Genomic DNA, 24,218 nt, shown 5'->3' with positions numbered 1-24,218 from the left:
AGCCACGCAGGGAGAGAGAAGGAGGGAGGGAGACAGACGACAGACAGACAGAGACAGACACACATACTCACACGCACGCACGCACGCACTGAGGGTCCCTGGAGAGACGCGGGGGACGCAGGAAGGGGACACGGGAGAGGGAGGACCCAGGTGGCCGCCCTGGAGCAGCTGAGGGTGGACACGCGGGAGGGGCTGGGAGGAGCCGGGGGCCGGGTTGCTGCCCCCTGCCCGGGCCGGGGCGCCCTCCCTCCGCGGGGGCGTATGCGGCGGCGGCTCTCAGGGCGCGGGGGGCTCCTTGGCCCCGTAGAGCTCGGCCAGGGTGCGGAAGAGGGGCCCCCAGTCGTCGAGCGGCTCCGCGGGGCCGGGCGCGCCGCCGGCCTCGCTGCCCGAGCCCAGGGAGCTGAGCGAGCCGCAGGAGGAGCCGCGGCCCTCGTAGCCGTACACCTGCACCGAGTCGTAGGGCGGCACGCTGGGGTCCTCGTCGGCCTCGCGCAGCCGCAGCGCCAGCAGCTGCGCCACGTCGGCGGGTCCCGGCGGGCGCGGCTGGCGCGGGGCGCGCGCGCGGGGCAGCACGTCGCGGCGCGCGGGCGGCGGCCCGGGTCCCGGGGCCGCGCCGTCGGGGTTCTGCAGGGCGCTGATGTCGAAGGCCTCCGTGTCCTCCTCGCCGCCGCCCTCGTCGTCGTAGGTGATGATGTTCTCGCGCACGTCCTCCTCCTCCAGCACCATCAGCGCCTCCTGCTTCTGCCGCCGCAGGGCCACGAAGAGCACCACGAGCGCTGGGGAGGGGCGCGCGCTGAGCCGGCGGCAAGAGGGCCTGCGGGGGGAGGGGCACCCCTCCCTGGGGGCCTGTCCTCTAGCCTTTCCAATGAGGGGGGGGTCGACGAGGGGGCCAGTAGGGGAAGCTGCTCCACTTCATGCAGCCGTTACCCCAGTGTGGCCAGGAGCGAGCGAATGCAAACAACTCTGCCGGCTGGGGGGATCCTCGCAGATGGGTCCCCGCAGGGGCTCTGAGACCAGGACTTATCTCTTGGACGCAGAGGGCAGGGTGAAACCCAGGCACCAGCCATCCTTCCGGCACAGGAAACACTCAGGGCGGTGCCCCCAGGACCATATGTGATGCCAGGGATAACTAGGGTAGATCTGGCCCCACTAGGGTGGATTTTTCTTTTCTTTTCTTTTTTTTCCTTTTTGATTTCAGGTAACACCTGGCAGCCCCAAATCAGAGCTTTTCTGGACAACAGAAAACAAACACAGGCTTTTTTTTTTTTTTTTCTGTACTCAGATTTACTCCTGGCTGTGCTTTCAGGGATGACTCCTGGGGGACCATGTTGGTTTTTGTTTTTAATTTTGGTTTGGGGCCACACCTGGCTCTTCACTCAGAAATTATTCCTGGCAGTGCTCAGGGGACAATATGGGGTGCTGGGGATGGTTGGCCTTTTGCAAGGCAAGCGCCTTACCGGCTGTACTCTCTCTCTGGCTCCTGGGGGACTATATTGGATGCCAGGGGATCAGACTGGTTGTTACAGTGCTCTACCCACTATATTCTTACTTTGGCCACTCTGGGGTGGTGGTGGTGGGGGTGTACTTTATTTGGGGGAGGGGCACACCTGGGGATGCTCAAAGATTACTTCTGATTCTGTGCTCAGAAATTACTCCTGCCTGGGGGATCATATGGGATGCCAGGGACCAATCCTCAATCAGCCATCCATGTGCAAGGCAAGTGCCCAACCCACTGCATTATCACTCTAGCCCCACAGGAGAAATTTTTCTTTATGGAATCAGGGCTTTTTTCCCCTGTCTTTTTGGGGTCACACTCTGCAATGCTCAGGATGTTCAGAGGTTACTCCTGGCTCTGCATACTCAGGAATTATTCCTGGTGGTGCTTGGGGAACCCAATGGGATGCTGGGATTGAACCCAGGTTGGCTGTGTACAAGCAAATGCCCTGTGGCTCCAGCCGCTGGAATCATGGTTCTGATTCCCAACACAGCCCTGCAGACCTGGATCCTGAAGGCCCATTGTCTCCCATAGCCCTGGAGCCTCCTTCTCTGTCCCCCTGTGCTCTGACTCACCGAGCAGGGTGCCAATGCAGGTGACAATGGCCAGCAGGGCCCCAGTGCTGAGCCCGGCAGGCGAGAGCTGAGCTTCAGGCCGGCAGGAGGCCACAGAGCCATCAGGCCGGCAGCGGCAGACACTGACGGTCACGGTGGCTGTGCTGCTCAGGGCGGGCTGCCCCCAGTCCCACAGCTCCACAGGGACCAGATAGGGGGCCTGACGGGGGGGTGCAGGGCGGGGGGGCAGCAGCAGGCTGGCGGAGCCGTCTGAGGGACAGGAAGAAGATGCACCTCCTGAGACACCAGCCCTCCCCGGGAGGCAGAAAGAGCCACTAAGCCCTTCTGCTTTCACCCGGGGGGCTTTGGTGGAGACCCCAAAAGGGTGGGGTGGAGGAGGGGGAGCAGGCGGGAGCACGGTTGCAGGGGACCACCCACCTCGGTTGTCCCGGACAGTGAAGTTGGCGTCAGGCCCCATAGGCCCCTGCAGGGACACGCGACTGCTGTTGCCGGCTTCGTCTCTGTCCAGGGCCCGGATGACTTGGATGAGCTGGAAGAAGAGAAGCCTGGTAGGAAGCGGGCGGGGGGTAGGGGGTGGGGGAGGGCCGGGCTCCCCCCCTCACCTCCGCTGCTCACCTGGCCGGGGGCCGCAGAGTCACACACGAAGGTATCGTAGGGCTCAGCCAGCTGGGGAGCGTTGTCATTCTCGTCCAGGGTCTGGATGGTCACTTGCACGTGGGAGGCTTGCGCGGAGCTGTCTGAAGCCAGAACACGAAGACACACCACCCCCGTGCACACGCGACACAATTTACCCAGAGCCAGCGCACGCCTCGCACAGGGAGGGCACAACACGTGTGTCTCTGCCAGGGACCACGCGCACTCCCCATCCATGGAGCACCCCAGATAATGCGCCCGGGACAACCTCTGTTCAGCAGGACCGTCGCCTCCCCCAGCCCCGTATACAGGTGGCCACGAGGAATTCAAGCACACCAGGAAGTGGCTAGACACTCAGCGTCCATAATGGGTGCAGCTCACGCAGTGTCGCCATTCTCTCTATATGGGATGGCCTGTGCCCCCAGCCCAGCACAGCCATGGCAGAGGATGTGCCCTGCACACACACTCACATAACACCTGCCCCCCTCCCAGGGAGCTGACAGCTGGTGGTGTCATATCAACTCTCACTTAGCCTTGACCATGGCGAGGGAGGAGTTGCGTGATGCACGGGGTACCAGAGCAGCCCAGATGGGATCCCAAAGCCAGGCGCAGGTCCCCTCTCCACCCACCCCCTTCTCAGGTTTCCGTTCTGCCTTGCTCCTCACTGCTCATGCCATCCAGGGGAGAACAGGGTAGGAAACCCCCACACTTTCTGGGGTTCACCATCCCTCAGTGGGGCCTCCCACTTTCTCTGTCTCCTCCAGAGAGCTGGCTGGCCTGGTGGAGGGGCTGGGCTCTCAGCCTGGGCAAAGTGGACTGCATGACTAAAGGGTCTGGGCTGGGCTCTGTGTCTACTGAGGGTCCAGGGTCCACTGGCTGGTATCAGGGTTGGAGTGGAGGATTTGGCAAGAGCGTGGAAGTCAGGGTAACAAACAGGCAGCCACAAGCACAGTAAACACACACACACACACACACACACACACACACACACATTCCCAAGGGCAGGCAGCTCCACGTGCCACATGGCAGGTGCCCATAAATACACACGTGCCTCCCACACCTCGGGAGTGCAGAGGCAGCCCAGACCGACAGCCAGAAGAGCGTGACGCCCATCTCGGATGCTCATCAACCTTCATCTCTGCGTGACCCCGGGAAGGGGCCTGACTTCCCTCTGCTCGAGTGTCCCCATAAAATGAGGGCATGATACACTGTCTTCATAAAGCTGTGGTGAGGACTCCGTGAATTGATCCCTTTTTGCTTTTTGGTGAGGGGAGGAGGCACACCCAGCAATGCTCAAGGGTTACTCCTGGCTCTGCACTCAGGACGATACTCCTGGGACCTATACCCATGTGCTCAGGGAACCACATGGGATGCCGGGGATCAAACTGAGGTCAGCCTCATGCAAGGCAAATGCCCTGCCTGCTGTACTGGCAAAGCTCCAGTCCTAATTCCTATTTGGTACTTGGAACAAAATCTACAGTAAGTGGTCATCTGCCCACAAACTTTCACACACACCCTAAAGATACAAACAACCTCTTATAGCTACACACAACTAACTGCACACACGTGCTTCTACACAGACACTCAAATAGACACAAGCGTGGCCAGCAGCGGCTGCGTATTCCTAGCTATGTCCACACATATTCAGGGGCTTTCACATCTGTGTAATTATTCACACAGAAGCAGGTTCCCACAGGCCTCCAGCGACACGCACCAACACCCACGCATCTGATGACAGCTCCCACGGACAGACACAGCCGGCCAGCAGAGGAGATAAGGGGAGGCGCGTTGACATGGGGGGGGGGACGCCTGTCTCCCTGGACCAGGGCCGCACAGAGGCAGCTGAGCCGCATGCTGGTGACAGGCGACTGACGGGCAGGAGGGACCCCACACACCCAGACAAGGTGCTTGTCCTTCCCCGGGTCTGCGGCAGAGAAGTGAGGGCAGGGCCTGCCAGGGCGCAGCTTAATGAGGCTCCCGGGGCGCTGATTTATTTGCAGGTGGCTGCCACCGGATAAGGGGATATACGCCGGATGGGGCTGCGATAGGCTGGGCGCTAGAGCCATGACCTCCAGGTGGCCAAGTTCCGTGCTCGAGACCCAGTGGCCAGACGGTGGGAGGTGCCCCGGCAGCAGGCATGTAGGGGGATGGGCAGGGCGGGGGGGGGGGGGGCTTGCCCAGGCTCCTCACCAAGCTCCGTGGCCAGCACCGTGAGATTGTGCCAGACACGTGCCTCGCGGTCCAGGGGCACCACGGTGCGGATGCTGCCGTCGTCGGGCTCGATGGAGAAGCAGCGCTCTGGGTCCGAGTGGGGGAGGATGGAGTACCTGGGAGAGAGGGGCTGGCTGCCGACGGAAGACCTGAACTCATGCCCAGGGCCGTTTAACCGGGCTTCGGGCCCCTTCAAAGACAGTGTTCCTGGGAAGTCACAGGCCTAAGGCTCCCCAAGGCGCGGCACGGGGAGGGGGCAGAGGCAGCATGAGGCAAGGTGGAGGGGGAGCCTGCCCGGTCACCATCCAGATTTCCGGGCTGTGTCCTGGGGGGCGCAGAGGCCCAGGTTCTAGCTCAGCTCAGCCTCAGACCCAGAGGGTGACCTCGGCCGACAGTTTAACGTGCCCCCTCCACCCCCATGACTCCATGACAAAGGGGGCGAAATGGGGGCACACTGGCTGGGGAGGTAGAGAGTGGCATCTGGACCCAACTCTGCCACTTACTGACCGTGCGGCCTTGGGCAAATGCCCAGTGGGGGCAGCCACTGGGTCACTCAGCGTGTCCAGTGGGGGGAAGTATGAAGTGCTGAGTGGGACCAATAGTGATGGTGACCCAGACGTGGACGGAACAACGTGAGAGAGATGGCTGGGAAGTGTCCGTTCCCGCCCGCCCAGAGGGAGAGGTGGGGGTTGCTGGGTGGGGTCGGGGGAGCCAGACCGTGCTGGAGGGGGGCACCCCAGGACTCCACACACAAGCCTGGGGATGCCCTGCTGGCAGGGGTGCAGGGATCCCCATCAGTGGGCCGAGCCCACACCCCAGCTCACCTGATGGGGCTGGCCGGGGAGTCCAGGTCAGCGGCCGAGACCTGGCCCACCAGGGTCCCGGGGGCCTGGTTCTCGGGCACTGCCAGGTGGTAGGCAGCCTGGGTGAAGGCCGGTGGCTCGGGGGCGTCCTGCACAGTCACGCGCACCGAGGCCACGTCCTTGAAGGGCCCGCGCCGCAGGTAGGCTGGGTCAATGAGCGTGTTGGTGGCCTCCACGCGGAAGGAATAGGAGCGGCGGCTCTCGAAGTCCAGGGGCTGCGGCGAGAAGAGAGGGAAGCTGTGACGTGGTGCGGGGGTGAGTGGATGTGGTGGCCCCCAAGTGCTGAGTGGCTGAGCCTGGATCTGTCCTCAGGACTGGCACAGACTTGCTCTAGGAAAGTGGGGTTTTTAAAAATTTTTTTGAGAGGGGGATGCTGGGGATGCACGCCAGAGACGTTCAGGGGTTACTCCTGGCTCTGTACTCAGAAATTACTCTTGGCAAGCTTGGGGGACCACATGGGATGGCAGAGATCAAACGTGGGTCAGCTCTGTAGAAGACAAATGGTACTAACCTGCTGAAGTAACTGTCTGGCCCTGCTTTAGGAAAAGTTCTGAGCACTTGCCTTGCTTGTGTGAAGCCCTGGGCTCAATTCCAGAATGAGAGAGGAGAGAGAGAGAGAGAGAGAGAGAGAGAGAGAGAGAGAGAGAGAGAGACTTGGTCTTGGAGAGATAGTACAGCAGGTAGGGCGTGTGGCGTGTGGCTGACTGGGTTTCAATCTCTGCTATCCCATATGGTCCCTGAGCCCCACCAGGAATAACCCCCCTGAGCACCACCGGGTGTGGCCCCCAAACAAAACAAAAGCCTCGAGCAGGTCCTCCCCCTGCTTTCTGGGCCTCAGTCTGAGCCAGGTTTGATCGATCCCTGGTGCCCCACCTCCTGGTTCCCTCAAGCTCTGCCAGGAGTGATCGCTAAGTATAGAGCCAGGAGGAAGCCCCAAGCACAGCCTGTGGCACACCCCACCCCAGGACAACAACAACTACAGAATGAACAGATGAAACAGAAGGTGGCTGAAGTGTGCCCGTGGGGCGGGGCAGTCAGGGGCTGACCTTTCGAACAGTGAGGAGCCCGTCACGACCCTGAGCGTCTGCGCTGATGCTGAAGGCCTCCGAGCCCTCCCCGTCCAGGATGCTGTAGGCCATGAGGGCGTTGTCCCCCAGGTCCGGGTCCTGGGCCCGCAGCCGGCCCACCAGGGTGCCCGGCCCAGCCGTCTCCACGACGGAGAACTGGTAGAGGCCTGAGGGTTGGGGTGAAGGGGGAGACATTCTCAGAGAGGCCCTGGTCTCTACAGCCCAGCCTGTCCTCCTCCCGGAGCCTGGTCGAGGGGAGCGGGTGAGGGTGGGGTTGGGGGTCGGGGGGCTTCTCCCTAGTGTGTGTGTGTGGAGGGAGGTGCGGGGGAGGTGGCCGTGTTGGCCCCGTACTCTGAGGGAACTTGGGGGGGTTGTCGTTGACATCGCTGAGGGTGACGGTCACTGTAGTGCTGCCCGACAGCCCCCCCATGTGGCCGCCCATGTCCTTGGCCTGGATCACCACCAAGAACTCCTCCTGCGTCTCGCGGTCCATGTTGGGGATGGCCGTTCGCACCACTCCTGGAGAAACAGGAGGGGGTCAGCGGCGTCCCCCCCCCCTGCAAGCTGCCCTGCGGGGTGCCCGTGCCCTGTCCTCACCCGTCTGGGGGTCCACTGAGAAGAAAGGGAGCCCGTCCAGCACCGTGTACACGAGCTTGGCACTGTTCCCATAGCTGGGGTCATCGGCGTCGTGAGCGGTCACCTGGATCACTGATGTCCCTACGGGGGGGGGGGGGAGTGGGCAGCAACCCCACTCAGCAGGAGGACAGGACCAGGAGGGGAGGGACAGCAGAACAGACGGATGAAGGCACGAGGGGGGCTGAGTCACACGTGGGGGTTCCGGGAGAGAGGAACGGGGGAAAGCCGGATGAGGGCACTTCAGGAGGCGGGGTGGGGGCTACTCACCCACGTTGGACATCTCGGGCACGGTGGCGTGATAGGGTCCCAGCGGGAAGATGGGGGGGTTGTCATTGATGTCCTGCACCTTGATGATGAACTCTGAGGGGGGTTCCAGGGGCCGGTTGGAGGCCCTGTCCACAGCTTGAGCTAGAAGCACGTACTGGGCCTTCTCCTCCCGGTCCAGGCTCTTGGTGACATGGATGTTGCCCGTGGCCTCATCGATTACAAACACGGTGCCCGCCCCTTCGCCGGTCAGCAGGTACTTGGTGCGGCCCTCTCCCCGGTCCACGTCGGAGTGCAGCTGCAGGGTCGGGGAAAGGCAGAGTCTCGGGACCCCGAACAGAAGGTGTGGGGGTCAGCTGCAGGGCAGCGCCCAGGGGCCTGGAGTCATGGTGGACGGGTCAGCTCCAGCCTTACCTTGCCAATAAGGACAGGCTCCGGGCCAGCATACTCCTCAATGACGAAGAACTGGTTCCACACCCAGCTCCGTCGGGTCCGCAGCAGTGCTGGTCCCGGGGAGCCCCTGGACCCTGCCCAGGCCCGGGCAGGGGCTGCCAGGCGCCCCATGCAGCCCCAGCCACCCAGCCAGGCCAGCAGGAGCCTCACCAGGCCCCACATGGTTGGGCTCCAGCCAGGGCTCTGTTCACTGCACCCGGACACTGAGGCATGAGCGGGCTGGGGCGGAGGGGGTCGATGCATCCAGGTTACCCCATGGAGCCACACCTGTAGGACAGGTGGCTGCTCAGGGATCAGGGAACTATCCACACCCACACCCACCCAGATACCTGCACACACACTCACATACATGTGCACATACGCACACACTCGGACACATGCACACACACTCTCACATACATGCATACATACGGACACACTCAGACACATGCACACACATGCATATACTCAGATGCACGCATTCACACCCATACACACACACACACACACACACACACACACACCAGTAAAGGGAGAGGCTGGAGATGAGCCCTCCAGAAATCAGACACCCCACTGCCCAGAAGCCAGACTAAGTCAGAGCAGACTGTGGGTCCTGCCCCCTCCCAGACTCGGCCTGTATTCCCCTCCAGCCCTCCAGGCTGATAAATCTCCAGCCAGTCAACTCTGAGAAGCTGGGGAGGGAAACCGGAGAAAGGATGTTGGGGTCCTGCAATCCCAAACCTGTCCTCTGTCCTGCCGGCTGGGCACGCTGCCAGGGGGCTGGGGGCGGGAGGAGAAGGGGGCTGCTGGAGAGGGGGTTTTATTCCTGGGGTCGGGATTCCCCGGAGGTGTGGTCTCCAGAGGGTCAGGGTCAGCGGAGAGACCGCGGGGAGTGCAGGTGCAGGCGAGGGCAGGGATGCGCCTGCAAACCCCTCCTTTCAGAGAGGCGCCCCTCCCGCTCTCCAGAACCGGCTGAAGTCCTTGAAGGGGGACTAGGGGAGCAGAGTGGTGGGGGAGAGAGAACTGCGGGCGGGCAGGGCCAGGGCAGCGACGGGGCGCAGAGGCCGACCCAGAGGCTGGAGCGGGAGTGAGACCAAGAATGAGGGGCTGCCGGGCACGGGCAGGCAGAATTGGAAAGGCATCAAGGGGGCAGGTGCGAGCTTGGGGGCGCAGGGCGGGCGGGGGTGCGGGCTCGGCAGGCAGGGGAGCCCCCGCGGACAGGGTCCGAGCAGGCCGCCAGAACTTCCTTCTGGGGAGGGGGGCCCTCGGCGTTCCCGGAGCAGACACACACACACACGCACACACGCACACGCACACCGACACACACCTGCCGGTGCCTCCCGCCCCCAGGGACAGGCGAGGGGAGCCGGCCCGAGAGGGGGGCGGGACGGGGGGGAGAAGGGGAGGCAGCGCGGTGGGCAACAGGGTAGCGGGAAGGGAAGCGGCGGGCGCGGGGAGCGGCGGGGCAGCGACGGAGAGCGGGAAAAGGGAAAGAGGGGAGCCGGGACGGGGGCGGCCAGGGGCCGGCGGGGCGAGGAGCCGGAGCGCGACGGGGCAGGACGGAAGGGCAGGGGGCCGGCGGGCGCGCGGGGAAGGGCGCGGGGCGCGGGGCGCGGGGGCCGGGCCGGGCGCGGCGCCCTTACCTGGCAGTGCCGCGGCGCGCCCGCCCCGCCGCCGGGTCCCGGGGCGCAGCCCCGAGCCGATGAGCGGGCGCCGCGGCTCCGCTGCGGGTCTGAGCGGCCCCGGCGAGAACAAGGCAGCGAGACGAGGGGGCGGGGGAAGGAGGCTCCGCCTGCGGAGGCGCGCGGGAGAGGAGCGCCCGGCGCCGACCCTCCCCGGCCAGCCCGGCCGCGCGGCGGGGGCGGGGGCGGCGCCTGGGCCGGGCCGCGGGGCGCATACAGATGCGGCGCGGGGCCGGCCGGTGGCCCGCGGCTGACCCGGAGGGCGCGCTCGGCTCGGCCCGCACGCGCCCCGCCGCGGCCCGGGGACTCGGAGCCCGCCGCCGCGGGGCACGGCCGCCTGCTGGCTGCGCGGGCCGGGGGGCCCCGGGGCGCGGGAGGTGGCCCGAGGGCCCCGCGGGCCGGGCCCGGGGAACCGAGGCACGACACCGGCGGGAGGGGTGCCGAGCGGCGCCTTTCGGGGAGCTCCTGGAGAGGCGCCTCCGGAGCGGGCGGCTGCCGCCCCCTGGTGGCAGTCGCGGGAGTCGCGGGGGGCGAGCAGGCGACGAGGTCCTGCCTGCGAGTTGGGAATCCCCCCACCCCCGGGGGCTGGTCCCTCCACCCCACACCGGTCCCAGGCAAGGTGTCCAAGGGCCGCGGGTGCCCAGGCCCTGCCCTGGGAAGCTACAGCCTGCAGTGCTGTCCGATGTGCACGTCAACGTGCCTCTCACCCGGGTCCTGTCCAAGGAAAGGCACTCACACACCAGTTAAAACTAAGTCAGATTTTTTATTATTTTCCATAGACCACATCATTTAATAATAAAAAAAATAAAAATAAAAATTGAACAAAGGAAAAGGTGGATATAAAGTGGAACCTGTGGACAAGAGGCAAGGACTGCAGGGCAAAGAAATGGGAACTGCCGGCCCCGGGACTCAGGAGGAGATGCTGATTCAGCTCATAGGTGACCCAGTCCTGGCCCCGGCTGTTCCCAAGAGGCTGTGAGTAACCAAGGTGAGCAGGACAGAGGAAAGATGAAAGATATTTGGAGCTCCTGGCTGTCCCCCACCACTCGGCCAGCCATCTTCCTCCCAACTTACCCGCCCCCCCTTCTCACACTGGACAATGAGAAATGAGACAGAGAGGGCCAAGTCTCCAAACAGGCTAAGGGAAGCAGGAGAAAAAACGGCCACTGCTCCATTTGGAACGTGGGGAGGACCGGAGGCAGCCGTGCTTCAGCACAGGGCAAAAGGTGTAGAGACCCTTGGTTCCGGGGGTGGAGATTGTACCTAACCCTCTGTGACCCTGAACCCCAGGGGCAGGGGGGCTGCCACCTGCAGCTGACCCTGGCGTCCCCCGCTAGCGGCGCCCACCCCGGTCCCGCACAGGTGTGCTCCGACTCCGGCTCCGGCTGTGACGCTTGGTGTCTCTGCGGTCCCTCTCCCGGCCTCGTTCCCGGTCCCGCTCCCTGTCCCGATCTCGATCCCCCCTGTCACGTTCCCTGTCCCGATCTCTTTCCCTGTCCCTCTCCCGGCTATGCTCCCTCCGCTTCTCCCGCTCCAGCTGTCGGTTCCGCTCCCGCTCTGCTTCCTTCTCCCGCTCCTTTTGCTCCTCTTCTTCTTGCTCCTTCCGCCGCTTCTCCCGCTCCTTGGCCCGCTCGGCCCGCTCAGCCTCCTTCTGAACAATCTGTAGCAGGCAGCAAATGCAGAGAACAGGCATGTCAGCCCACTCAGTGGTTGGCCACAGCTACTCCTGGCTCTATGCTCAAGGGATCACTCCTGGAAGGGTATTGGATGCTGGGGATTGAACACAAGTTGCTTCCATCTCTCTCTGGCTTCAGTCTCCCTTTTTCTTACCTGCACTCAGACCCCAATCGGGGACATAACCAGCTCTGATGTGAAGCAGAAAACTAGATTCAGCAATACAAATTATGGTTTGTTCTTTCCCACCATTTTTTTTGGGGGGGGGGGGCGGAGGGGCGGGGCGTGTGACGGTCTGCACTTTTTAGTTGATTAGCATAAATCTTATTTTTTCTTTTTATAAAAGGGGAGAACTCTAGAATGAAAACCAGAGAGAGGACTGGAAAGATAGCATGGCAGGCTTAACACTTTTGGGGTGGGGGGTTGAGGAATGAGAAGAGCCCACACCGGACAGCTAAATGAATGTTTTACATGAAGAAAGCGGGAGGCCTGGGTTTGACCACTGGTTTGACCACGTGGCCCCCCCAGCACTGAGCCAGGAGTAGTAGCCCCCTAGAGCACCACTGGATGCAACACCTCTCTTTACCCCCCAAACTTACAAAAGGAAAAAAATCAGTAGTGGGGTTGGAGAGAGAGATCAAGCAGTGGAACACATATTTGGCATGTTCAAGACCGAGATCAATCCCAGCACTGCAGATCCCCCACCTCCAAACAAAACAAAGCAGAGCAATGAAAACTTAAATATGGGTTTCTCAGTTAAAGTCAACTCCCCGGCCTGGCTGACAGGACCAGCTTCCCAGGAGATGCACAGGGCTATCACCAAGCGCCCTCTCTGTTCCACTGGTTTCTGGCTTTTCTACAGGACATCCTCTTTAATTTGGCTTTAGGTCACACCTAGCGGTTCTTATAGCCATACAAAATGGGGTGCCAGGAAACAAACTAGTGTCAGCTTGTGCCAGGCAAGTGCCTTATGGGCTGTACCCTTCACGGAGGGACAGAGCACACGGGCTATGGCTGTGGTGCTTGCTGTGCCTTGAGCTGTGGAGCCCCAGGGGCCCCACCTGCTCTTAAACTGCCTCTCTGCCTGGTGCCAAGTTTCCTTCCCGAAGACCCTAAGCTAGCACCACGAGGAGGGGCCCACTCACCTGGCTGTCGGTCAGCGGGAGCCAGTAGATGCAGGGGGCAGCCTTGGTCTTACGGAAAAGGTCATCCAGCAGCTTGGCAGGTGGCTCCTCCTGAGCTTTCTCTGAAGGTGGAACACAGTGTGTCAGACTTGGTGCCTGAGACCCTGTATCCGGCCCCCTTGGGTCCCTTTCTGACCCACCAGCGGGCGAACACTTCCGCACAAGTACCTTTCTTCTCACTCTTCTTTTCTTTAGACTTTGCACGTTCCTTACGGCGTCGGTCCCGGGATCGTGATCGGGAACGGGGTCCTTCTCGAACTTTGTCCCGATCCCATTCACGTTCTGATCGAGTTCGCTCTCGCCGCTCCATTTCCCGTTCCCGCTCTGCCCACTGTTCCCTCACTGCCCGCTCCTGCTCCCGCTGCTCTGCCCGGGGATGCTGTGGTGGCTGGGCTGGGGGTGGGGGTGGGGGATGCAGGGGCCGTGGGACACCTTGCTCCTCTGTCTTCGCTTCAGAGGGACGGTCCACCAAGAGGCCCCGGTGATAATCCAGCTATGGGTAAAAGAGGAACATAAACAGTCAGGACGGAGGTGGCATCACTCCACTGGAGGACCCCAAGGATGGCCCCAGGATTCAACAAAAGGAGCCAAAGGGGAAGAAGAGGGAGAAGAAATCTCAGTGACTGGCCTCAGCGAGGCCCTGGCAGAGAATGCCCCCGCCTTCCCTCCCCAGCTCCTTACCTCATCTTGCTCGGCATAGTCAGCACAAAGGAATTTCGGATTGGACTGGGGCCATTTGACCCCATGTAGAGCCGTGCGGGTGGCAACAGCTTCCTCTACTGTGGCGTACTGGTGGAGGAAGAAGACAGAGGTCGCTCTAGGCTTCCGATCCCTCCTCCTTGCTACAGAGCCCATAAACCTGCCCACTGCCACAGAGCTGCCTCGTTCCCTCACCGTTACAAAGCAGTGAGATTTGATCTTGTCAATCCAAAAGGCCTCTTCCACCAGAGTTCCCGTTCGTCCCAACAATTCCTTCAGTTGGCCTAAAGTGAAGGGGCGCACCTGCCAACAAAAGTGGGAATTTCAGGATGTTCCAGAAGACAATTCACTAGTCTGTCCTAAAAATCTCCCAAGCTGGGGCCGGCAAGTGCTTTGCATGCAACAGACCTGGGTTCAATCTCCGGCACCCCAACATGGCCCCCGAGCCCTGCCAGGTATGATCCCTCAGTTGAGTCAGTAGTCCTGAGCACCATAGGTGTGTGTCAAAAACAAACAAAACTTCCCCAAGCTGTCTAGCAGAGTACAGCATCGAAGTCTGGTTTAGGACAGAGAGATCAGGAGCCCTCTAGCAGTAATGTCAGGTAACAAACAACTGAGGCCTGCCTATGCGCCAGGCACTCTGCATTCCTGAAGTAAACCCTCTAATGTGATTGTCTTTTCTATTTTTCAGATGAGGAAAAAGGCTAAGCAGTTAATAACTCGCTTTGTCAATGAGTAACCAGTTGTTCTAGGAGTCAAATCTAATCAAGTGTCCAAAACTCAAAAAAATTTTTGGAGGCTGTGGGCCATATCTGGGGGGGTCAGGGGATCATACAAATCATGCTGAGGATTTAAACTGGGGTCAACAGGATGCAAGACAAGTGTTTTAACCCTACCATGACCCACAAACTCAAACTTCTTTAACCACCAAAGTCGCTGGATTTTGGGGAGACAATGACTTACCAAATTGGAGATGTGGACAATGTTACTGATCTTGCCCCGGGGTGGGGAGGGCACCTGAGCAATTCTCACTGGATCATCAATGGTGATGGAGACTCCAGACTTCTGCTGGCTAATGGATCTTCGGGTCAAGGTATCCCCTAAAGTCACTACCAAAGAGAGCACAGAGTGGCTTTCAGAAAGGAGAGTGCTGGCTCCCTCACCTCCAAACTTTCACTCCAGCCCAGCAGCAGTCACTCCTCCATGTCAATATGTGAACCGCTTACAAGGGCAAGGGGCTGATCAGGCTAATGCTGTTAAAAGATCCAAAGACTAAACAGATTCAAACCCTACCCTTAAGTAGCTTAATAACTAGGAGGTGGAGGGGTCGGGTGGAGGTGGTGGTGAAGACAGGAGAAATGTAATAAAGAAAAAACAAAAAAAAACAACAAGGAATGCTTTAAAGAGGTCTAAATAAAAAACTGGGAATTTGGGGAGCTGCCCCACTCACCTTTCTTGACTTCGTGCTCCACAGGCGGTGGAAGGGCCACCTCTACTGAAACCTGGGGTGGCGCAGGGGGCTCTGCTTCAGGCTCCTTCTCTTCTTCTTCCTCTTCCCTCTGCCCATTCTCCTGGCCCTCAGCAGGCACTACCTGTAGTGGGTGACAGATTAGCACTGAATCACCAGACGGGCACATTCTTTTCAGCCTCTGATTCCCTGGTGAGAGAGGGTGGGGTACAATCAATCTAGCACGCTTCTTCCGCTAGGAGGCAGATTTCATTATTTAGGTTCACCTCCACCGGTCCTGGGATTATAATGCATCAATACTGCCATGAGGAAAACCAAGGCAGGAACAGGCTAATTTTTTCCCTGTACATAATAGAATTTTTGCTGCGACTATTCACTTCTGACATTAGAGCATTTAAACAGACATAGATAGGTAAGAACTAACGAACTGGCAAGAGTCTGGATTTGGGAGTCAGCTGCCCTATGCACAGACGGGAGATTGCCTTTTTGGACCCCCTCCACTGCAGCTCACCTGCCTGCCTGTGCCCACAGCCCCATCCCCTTGACACTGGGGTGCAGCCTTACCTGAGTGACAGTCCGGCATATTTTCAGCCCTTTGTCATGGGTCCCATCGTCGCCATTACGCTCCGTCTCATCCTCAGAGATTCGGGAGTCGTCAGCATGAAGATCCACAACAGCCTCCTGCCCCGCCAGGGGTTTGATGTCGGGGATGAGGCTCTGGGACACAGATACCCCCCACCCCGTTACACTGGGCCCATGTCTACTCCCACCTCCATGTGTCTCAACCTCCCGCCCCGGCTCCTCCCACCTCACCTTGAGCGACTCGGTGGTGATGCTGATGGACGGTTTCTTCTGTGTAGTTGCTGTGCTGGCTCCCCAACGCCGCTTCCGACCAGGCTGGCCCCCCTCTGTGTCACTGTTTCCAGCCGGCACCCCCTTGGTAGCTGCTGTCCCCAAGAAACACGACGCAGGAGTTAAGACAGTATCAGGCCCTCTGCAGGTTCACACAACACCCACAGCCGTCAACTGGAATTTTTGTCAAAGATTAACTTAAAGGGCCAGGGATGCAGCTCAGTGGTAAAGCACATCCTTGTATGTATGAGGCCTTTGGTATCATCCTTGGAGGTATCCCAAACAGGTCTGAAGCAACAGTAAGGAGCACGTTTTGCATGCATCAGAGCCCCAACACCACATATGGTTTCCCCGAGCCCATCGGAGTGATCCCTGAGCAAAACAGGGGTAAGCCCCGAGCACCTCCAGTATGGCCCAAAAGCCAAACTAGTAACAATAAAGGTCAACTGAAGGAAATCTTATTTGGGGACAGGGGAGACCTTCAAAGTTAACAATAAAGGGACTGACACCAATTCTCATGTGTTACTAAAATTTAAGTTTTAAAATGAAAATCAGGAAAGAACCTGACCAAGCTTCAGTCTAAATTTCATTCTACAGACTGATATTAAAGATATGACTGTCAGACTTCCTCACTGGGGAAACTCTGCAAGCCTGAGTTTCTTGGTTTTTTTTTTTGGGGGGGGGGGGGTTGCTATTTTGTTTGGAGGCCACACCCGGTGGTGCTCAGGTAACTCCTGGCTATGTACTCAGCAATTGCTCCAAAAAGTAGACAGGGGATCATTATGGAATGTTGCATGTAAAACCAGATACTGGCTATATTACCACTCCACCCCAGGTCTATTGTCTTAAGGGTGGGCACTCTCTTATTTCTTCAACACTCAAAATAAAGCATGAACCAGCAAGTATACTGAGAAGAGTCCTTAAACTTCTCCCAGTTCTGAAGGTTCAGTTCTCTGAAGAGTAAATCTATGTAGAGGAAATGCCTCAAAATGCACCAAATTTTAAGAAAGGTAAGGGGAAATGACATTTAATTTCAAAATAAAATCCAGCACTTGCCAAAAAAGATGCATCTCTGCTGAGTACAGGGTGTAACGTGGGAAATGGTGACCCAAAAATCCCATTAAGGGGGGGGTGGGGGGAGTGGTGGCTGAAGCAATAGTACAGTGGTAGGACACTTGCCTTGCCTTGCCTTGCATGTGGCCAAACTGGGTTCGATCCCCAGCAACCTATATAGCCTACCAAGCATCGCCAGGAGAAATTCCTGACTGCAGAGCCAGGAGTAAGCAAGCCCTTAGCACCGCTAGGTGTGGTCCCCCAAACCAAAATAAATAATGAGATGGGGAGAAATGGAAAGATAGTACAGCTACTAGAGCATTTTACTTGCACACAACTGACCACAGTCAAGAGTGATCCTTGAGCACAGAGCCAAAAGTAAAGCCCTGAGCACTGTTTGGTGTGGTGGGGGTCTGGGGAAGGAAGAGAGGGAGAGAGTATAGGGTGCCCTGCATGTGGCCAACCTCTGTCCAAATCCCTGGCACCAGATACATGCCCTCAGTATTGCCAGGCGGAGCTCCTGAGCACTGTCAGGTATGCTGCCGCTACCACCCACCCCAAAAATAAAGAATGGGTATTTATTTTTCTATGACCTTGAATTCTTATGTATTCCTGATTTTTACGGGGCATTTTGGGGTTGGACTTACAGACAACGGAGATCTTCCTCTTGAATGATTTGGGCAGCGCACTCTGTACAGATATAAGGGGGGGGGGGAGAGAAAGAGACACACCCCACAGAGAGGGGGGAAGGAGGTTAGATGGGGCAATCTCAGCACAGACTCCAAAGACACAGAGAGAGAGAAAGAGAGAGGAGAGACATAGAGACAGACAAGAGACCAAAACAGAAGCGGCAAACGGCAAAAACGAAGCAGAATCAATGCAAGTTAGAGAAAAAAATAAAATCAAACATCACAGCAGGGAAAAGTCAGCTAGTCCATACCACACCTGTGTATTAGCTTAACCAGAAATAAGCTAAAGAAGTCAGTAGCTGCCCAGCCCGTTAAAGGTGTTGGCCATGCCCTCCCTTTCACTGTCTCTATGGGTTCAGAGGACAAGAAGCTAAAAAACAAATAAACAAAATGAAACAAACGAACAAAAAAAAACACCCAAAACTGGGTCACAGAGGCCTCCTGGGTCTGCCTCGTCAACCTGAGGAAAACAGGAGGAAACAAGGAAAACCAATTTCGGGATGGCAACCTCAACAGGAAAACCCTTCCCCTTCTCAGTGTCCAGCCTGCTGAGATGTCTGGAGATGAGGCTCCTAAGTCCAGTGGCAGCAGGACTGAGGTGTCCTTGGTAGCGGAATGTTCTGACGAAGGGCACTGTCCCCAGGGCACGCCTCCACCAGCCCACCACCGCAGAGCCCTGAGCAGAATCTGAGTCTTTCCTCTCCAGTCAGGGCTTCTGCTGAGGACCAGAAACTTCCAAACTGCTCCAGAGCAAGCCCCAGCATTCACCATCCCACTGCCGCCCTTTCCTAGCCCCGATAGCGGGAGAATGACTACTGTCATACCAAAAAGAGAGAAAAGGGGAACAGAGTACTTAAGTGCTTATTTCTGGAAAAACTAAGACCTACTACCCTTTCTAAAGGGTATGGCAGGACCTCAAGACCTTCCTTCTCCCTTCCACCCCCAGCCCCGTTTGTGTCGTCTAACCAAGTCTCCTTGGTCTCCATTAAGGGCCAGCCTGACCCCTAGCTGGGCCGCTCTCGATGGGTAAGTTAGTGAGGGGGAAAAAAAAAATTCTTAATTAAAACAGGAAAAACATGAACCAAATAAATAGAGATCCAATAGAGAAATCAGAAAAATAAAGAAAAAATTAAAATAAAAGATTTTTTAAAGGAGAAGAAAATAAAGAAGAAAATAAACTAGGAATATGACAAATGTTCCAGGTACCATCTCACACCTGGGATCTTCAGTTCAGCCAATCGCACCTCACTGTGTACTGTATCTAGTCAACCGCCGGTCCAATCAGAATGAGCCCTCCCTGCTAGGCGCTGTGCAATTGGTGGGGGGTTGGGTTGGCAAAAAAGGTGGGCGCACGGCGTGGTGGTCAGCACGGCACTGCCAGAGTCCTCCCAGGGGCGCAGGGGGGGCGGGAGGGAAACATGTGGGGGGACGCTGCCCAGTTTCCATGATGTCAAGACAGTTCACTGGCGGTGGCCAGGCTCAGCGAGGGGTACAGGGGTAAGGGGCAGAGACATCAATCAGTCCCAGCCCAAGAGGGGCATCATCTTGCAGTCCCTGATGAGATGGCCCGCGAGTAGCAAGAATGGTCCTGGCCGCTGATCGTGAGAGGCCAGCAGGACCCTATGTCCACCAGTGGCAAGCTGCGGCAACACCACCACCCAAACATAGGATCCGGGTGATGGTTCCAGAGTCCCTTTCTCCTCTGCCTGTACTGGGGAGGGGGTCCTTGTACCGAATCGGGGTCATGCAGCCCCTGACGAAGGTAGCCTGGGGGCAGCAGGCGAACAGCCCCAGGCGCTGGCGCGCATACAGCAGCAAGGTCAGAGCATCTTCTGAAAGTTGTCTGTGGCGCCTCCTCAGGGACTCCAGCTGAGACAGCGGTTCCAGTCAGGTGAACGGATGAGGCCCTGCCTCCAGGGATGGAGGAGAAGCTGGAGCAGCCAACATGCTGCCCTTCGCCATGGACAACAGGGACCAGAGGAAAAGTCCATCTGACGCGCAAGTGTTCGTTCACACATGGCTGGGTGGTCATCAGCATCGGATCCCTGGGCTTAGACCCTAGATCTTTCTGCAGGGATCCTAGTCGACAGCTTAGCCGAGTGCCCCACTCGGGATTCAACAGCACGGCACTGCGATCACAAACACGGGCTCCTTAGGTTTCGGTGCCCGAGACGGGATCCCAACAGTCTGCAGCAAACAAGGCGACCCACAGTCCTCAAAAGGGCAAGGGCGTGTGGGTCTGTGCCCCAGCACTGACAAGCAAGCTCTTCTTGGGGTGCCCCCAATAGGGAGATGATTCAAGTCCACCCCTTTCCAAATGCTTTTTGTTTTCTCAATACAAGTCTCTCCAGAACAGTGCTCTTCTTGGCCCCCTGAAGCAAGCAAGACAGGGAGCCAAAAGGGGGCTCATCACAGGATCCCATACGCATGCCCCCCTCTGGCCAAGACACCTGGACAGCAGACTCGGCTCTGATTGGGCAGCTCAGTAGCAGCGGGTGGGTCCAGAGGAAGAGGCGGCATCAGCGATTGGCCAGTTGGGCAGGGTTATATTTAACGGGCGGATTATCGTACATGAGGTACTTGGACAAAGTTTTACGGGGAAGAAGGACCTTGTAATAAATAATATTCTGCACATCAAATCACTTTCACCGGCCCCCACCCCCGCAACACACACCAAAGAAAGGCTACACACACAACAGTCCCTCCCACCATCACCCACTCCCACACCCAACTAGTTCCTTCTCAAGTACTTTAAGAGACAAGAAGACTTCGCTGGCTCTGATGGGGGAAGGCCCCTTAGGTGGGTGCAGGACTCGAGAGAATCTATACGCACCACCCAAGGTGGCAGGAGTGGAGGGTCAGACACGGGAGAAAGGGCTTTTGGGATCACCCCAGGTGCTGATCAAGTAACTACGTCTCTGCAACTAGACAGACCGCTGGGGGGCAGATGAGGAACAAAAATTCCCCAGCATGGCTGGTACACTCAGAACGGCCAAAGCCCACTAGATGGCGCTGAGCTCTACCAGGCGCTTAAAAAGGAGGGAAAGCTACAGGAATTACCACCGGGAGAAGCTGGAGGAGGGAAAGCTGAGCTGGGGTCTCAGATAAAGGGCCATTAGCGGACCTTCCCTTGAGTGACAAAGACCCTGGAGTCTGCTGTGCACTACACTTCCCCGGCGAGGCCAGGGGAGTGAATGGGCCCTGTTCCTGTCACGAAGGGGTCTCCCTGGCCAAACCAGCGAATTCTCCACTGGCCCTACCCTGATCCGAGTCTCTGCCTAGTCCCTTGAGCTCTCCCTGGGTGCGAGAGATCACCAAAGGGCTCTGCTCTCCTCTAGGTCCGCTTCTGCCCACCCACCCGAACAGGAGGCCTGGGTATTTACCTCTTTCTTCTCCTCATCTTCGGCACTGCCCTCTGGGCGGTCATCGTTGCTGACTTGGTCTCCAATCGTCACGGGGGGCTCTGGAACCTCACTTTCAGGTCTGTTTTCACTTGTGTCCATGGTCACTTCCTCCTTCTCCTCACTGACAGAACGGAGTGGGGTGGGGGAGAGATTGGGAGGGAAGGCAGAGAAGAACCAAGGGAAGAGAGAGCAAGACGTTAGGTTTCAGGCTGGAAACTCCATGCCTCAGCGCTTGGGCGTGTCTGGGAGGAATGCTTCTCAGAGCAGAGGCCTGGCCTCTGCGGGAAAGGTGGGGGGCTGGTTCCCCCCAGGGAAAGCGCAGAGGTCCCGCCGCCAAACCCACCCGCTCCCCAGATCGGATAAAGCTGTGATGTGTGGGGTCAGGGCGACAACTGCTCTCAGGGAACTCACCAGCAGACGCTTAAATGAGGAGTCCCTCAAGAGTGCCTGCCAGCCACAGTGCTGCGGCCACCGCCCTAGCCTCAGGCCACAGGCACTCTTCCTGACCCAGAGGCAGGAGGAACTAAGGGAAAGCCAAATTCCTCAAAAAAGGCTGAGAAGCTTGGCCCTGCGGTGGCCAATGATCCCAATTCCCTTGTGATTAATCACCACTTAATAAGGAAAGGTCTGCTGACCTGGAGGATCTGGAGGTACCAAGAAATGAGATATGGAGGCCGAGGGGCTGCAGGGACAGGAGCACTGGTAGGGCTCAGAACTCAACTTAGACCCCTCGCGTCCAAGAGGAGAAACTAGGAAGGCCCGGAAAGGACCAGGCCCGTCACCTGCCCAGAGGTGAAAGAACTGTTCTGCTATTCAATGTCTGACTGCCCCCCTTCCCGAACTTCCACGAGAATAGAGTAGGCCTCCCGGGCAGGACACGCCCTCCCCCATGCCATGCATCTAGCATCTTCCCTCACAGCAACCCACTCCTCCCCCGGCCCACACAAGTCAGCTCCCATTTCAGGGGGTGAATCCCCAAGATCCATGTCACAGAAACTATCTGCCCAACCTTTCCTGTCTTCATCCCAACTTCTTTTAAACCCACGGACCCTCACCCCCTCCACCCCCAAACACTGGGAGTGGGGGGAAATAAAAATCAAGATAATCAGGGGCCTAAGTCTCAGTGGAGGAAAAACTAAGCTTTCCCAGGCTGATAAGCACACCAGAAAATTCAGCATTCCTGATGGGCTGACTGACACTCAGAGGTCAGAACAGCCTCCCCAAAGCAGTCAGGGAGGGAGGGAGGGATGCAAGGGAAGGGGGAGGGGAAATCAGAACTGTGCCCCCAGCTAACAGGGCCCCACAGAAACACATCAGTCAACTGCCGAAACCTAAAGAAAAGAATTGACCCCAAAGATACCTACTTCCCACACCGAGAGGGCAAGTGGGGCCAATTAGAAACTGGGCAGGAAGGACAAAGGGGGAAAGCAGAATGACTGAAAACAAACCAAAACGAAAGACGGAATGAAAGCCACGGGGCAAAGAGAAGAGAGATGAGGTAGGCTAGAGCGGTGGGGAAAAGGGATACGTGGAAATGTGAAGCTCTCACCCTTCTTTGCTTTCTGATAACATGATTTTTTTCCTCCCCCTGGAAGTGCTGTTTATCCCTTTCTGGAATGGAAGAAATAACAAAAACCAAACAAAAAAATCCTAAAAAAATTAAAGCACACACACACACACACCTTCCTTGTTCCAGGATCCCACCACCTCCTCCCCGGCCACCCGACCCGGAGACAGAAAACCAAGATGCAGCAACTAGGGATCCAAAAAATGGTAAATGGAAGGGGAGGTGGTGGTGGTGGTGAGGGGAGGCTAAAATAAATCTGGCTTTTAAGAGATAAGCGGTAAGTCCTCACGGCAAACCCCGAGTTCAGCTGGACTGGTCTCCCTGGAGAAGGAGGAGGAAGAGGGCCAGGCTGCTGGTGGTGGCTGGCTCTATTGTACTGGCGGAGCGGCGGCGATCAGCCGGAGACATGCAGGGGAGCCATCTTGCCACTTACCCAGCAGCCCGTGTGTGCGGATGGGGGAGGGCCCTGCTGCAGCAGGGGAGGGGACAGCGAAGAGGGAGGGCGCTGAGCGAGCAAGGTTCTTATTCTCGGGCAGGCCAGAGGGAGCTCGCGGCGGCTCCACTGGCCGGGCCTTTTTCCGTTTTTTCTCAGGTTACACCGGCTCCTGAGGCCTAGGCCCACGGGGAGCGGGAGCTCGCTCCTCATCTTCCCATGGGGCGGGGGAGGGGGCTGGCGAGAGAGGACACACAAGTTACAGCTGCTAGCTTGGAAGATTCTAGAGAATGGGAGGAAGGGAACTAGAACGGCCAGGCCTGGAAAATGATTCACGGAGAGAGATAACAAAGTTGAAAGAGAAACAGAACGCAGGGCCGAGTAATTTTGTACATGTTCGCCTCCCTCTCCACTCTACACAGGACGCCAGGCATGGAACACAGAAATCAGGTCTGTCAGCAACTCCAAGTGGGGAGGGGGGACGAGGACTGGCACTACCCAATCACCAGAGTTACTGGCTGCACACCCTGGGCAAAGACCACGGGGTACGACTCCAACCCGAGGTATGGTGGGAGGAGTACAGCAGAGTTTCTATCTGGAAGGGGGTGGGGTGGGGGAAAGGGACCGTGTCCCTTAAGAGATAACAGACAACTTTGTTTCACACAGTCTTTAATAAGGTCACCTGCCCCGATGTTCACCAGAGAGAAGCCAAGAAGGATAAACAGGGTAAAGAGAACTTGGGTAGCTAAAACAGGAAAGCCACTTCATGGAGCGATAGCACCAAAGTGAAGGGTCTGCAGTAGGTAAGAAACTGGAGAGAGCTGTTGTACAGGACGGGGAGATCTGTGGGTCAGGGTGACGGGAAACTAGTCAGAAATTATTAGCCATGAAATAAATGTGCAATGGGAAGAAAATTCTATCCATTCGAAAGACTACTCAGTAGATGCAAACTGCAAAGGCATTCTTTCTTGGTGCTTAAATTCTATGACATACATGGCAAATATGTGTAAAGCGGTTGTGATTAGGGTTCCTCACTCTCTCCGTAAGACCAAGAGCTCTGAAGACCAGGGAGATAGTTCAAAGGGATGAAAAGAATGCTCTGCACGCAAGAGCCAGGGGTTCGGTGTCAGCTACCTCCTGGTCCCCTAGGCACTACCAGGAGTGATGCCCCTCCCATACCCTGCAGGGAGCAGGCTTGCCCGCCCCCTGCCCCCCCCCCCCCCCACTACTGCATGTGGCCCAGAACAGAAATGAAATGAGAACTCTGGAGTCAAATTAGTTAGGGTCCAACTTTGATACTGGCCTTAGGTAGGCTTCCAATCCTGTGTATCTGTATA

At 57.9% G+C, this 24,218-nt stretch overlaps 3 protein-coding genes across 8 annotated transcripts in view; 1 reads left to right on the top strand and 2 right to left on the bottom strand.

Moving 5' to 3' along the window:
- Positions 1 to 24,218, top strand: part of CUNH14orf119 (chromosome unknown C14orf119 homolog) — a 275,876-nt gene that overhangs the window by 218,786 nt on the left and 32,872 nt on the right. The window lies entirely within an intron of this gene.
- CDH24 (cadherin 24) lies at positions 238 to 10,110 on the bottom strand. Its single transcript, XM_056134423.1, has 12 exons — positions 9,820 to 10,110; positions 8,159 to 8,464; positions 7,748 to 8,042; positions 7,442 to 7,561; positions 7,196 to 7,363; positions 6,824 to 7,011; positions 5,739 to 5,992; positions 4,894 to 5,030; positions 2,686 to 2,807; positions 2,488 to 2,599; positions 2,071 to 2,319; positions 238 to 776 (listed from the first exon to the last, which is right to left on the bottom strand). Exons 2-12 carry the CDS (start codon positions 8,438 to 8,440, stop codon positions 277 to 279), a joined length of 2,427 nt encoding a protein of 808 aa, XP_055990398.1. The 5' UTR covers positions 8,441 to 8,464; positions 9,820 to 10,110; the 3' UTR covers positions 238 to 276.
- Positions 10,602 to 24,218, bottom strand: part of ACIN1 (apoptotic chromatin condensation inducer 1) — a 42,787-nt gene continuing 29,170 nt past the window's right edge. For 2 of the 6 annotated variants that reach the window (XM_056134416.1, XM_056134419.1), the window contains 11 exons: positions 20,861 to 21,002; positions 17,436 to 17,478; positions 15,697 to 15,830; positions 15,448 to 15,600; positions 14,866 to 15,007; positions 14,379 to 14,524; positions 13,611 to 13,718; positions 13,398 to 13,505; positions 12,885 to 13,209; positions 12,678 to 12,778; positions 10,602 to 11,518 (listed from right to left, as the gene is read on the bottom strand). In XM_056134416.1, the coding sequence (XP_055990391.1) occupies positions 11,192 to 11,518; positions 12,678 to 12,778; positions 12,885 to 13,209; positions 13,398 to 13,505; positions 13,611 to 13,718; positions 14,379 to 14,524; positions 14,866 to 15,007; positions 15,448 to 15,600; positions 15,697 to 15,830; positions 17,436 to 17,478; positions 20,861 to 21,002 (1,729 nt within the window). In that variant the 3' untranslated portion in view covers positions 10,602 to 11,191. Of the gene's footprint in view, positions 11,519 to 12,677; positions 12,779 to 12,884; positions 13,210 to 13,397; positions 13,506 to 13,610; positions 13,719 to 14,378; positions 14,525 to 14,865; positions 15,008 to 15,447; positions 15,601 to 15,696; positions 15,831 to 17,435; positions 17,479 to 20,860; positions 21,003 to 22,430; positions 22,696 to 24,218 lie in introns of those variants that run through there. The other 4 variants (XM_056134422.1, XM_056134418.1, XM_056134421.1 and 1 more) reach the window with 4 other exon arrangements.

The sequence above is a fragment of the Sorex fumeus genome, unplaced genomic scaffold, assembly GCF_029834395.1.
Source record: "Sorex fumeus unplaced genomic scaffold, SorFum_2.1 ptg000098l, whole genome shotgun sequence".
Lineage (NCBI taxonomy): Eukaryota > Metazoa > Chordata > Mammalia > Eulipotyphla > Soricidae > Sorex > Sorex fumeus.
This window is presented reverse-complemented; position numbering and strand designations above follow the sequence as displayed.

Bases quoted from the DNA above. Each gene is read 5' to 3' on its own strand.
- CDH24 (XM_056134423.1), bottom strand. From the start codon at position 8,440: ATGCATCGACCCCCTCCGCCCCAGCCCGCTCATGCCTCAGTGTCCGGG. The intron at 8,043-8,158 runs GTAAGGCTGGAG...CCGACCCTGCAG, and splicing joins AGCCTGTCCTTATTGGCAAG to CTGCACTCCGACGTGGACCG. The intron at 7,012-7,195 runs GTACGGGGCCAA...CCCAACCCTCAG, and splicing joins CCCCCCCAAGTTCCCTCAGA to GCCTCTACCAGTTCTCCGTC.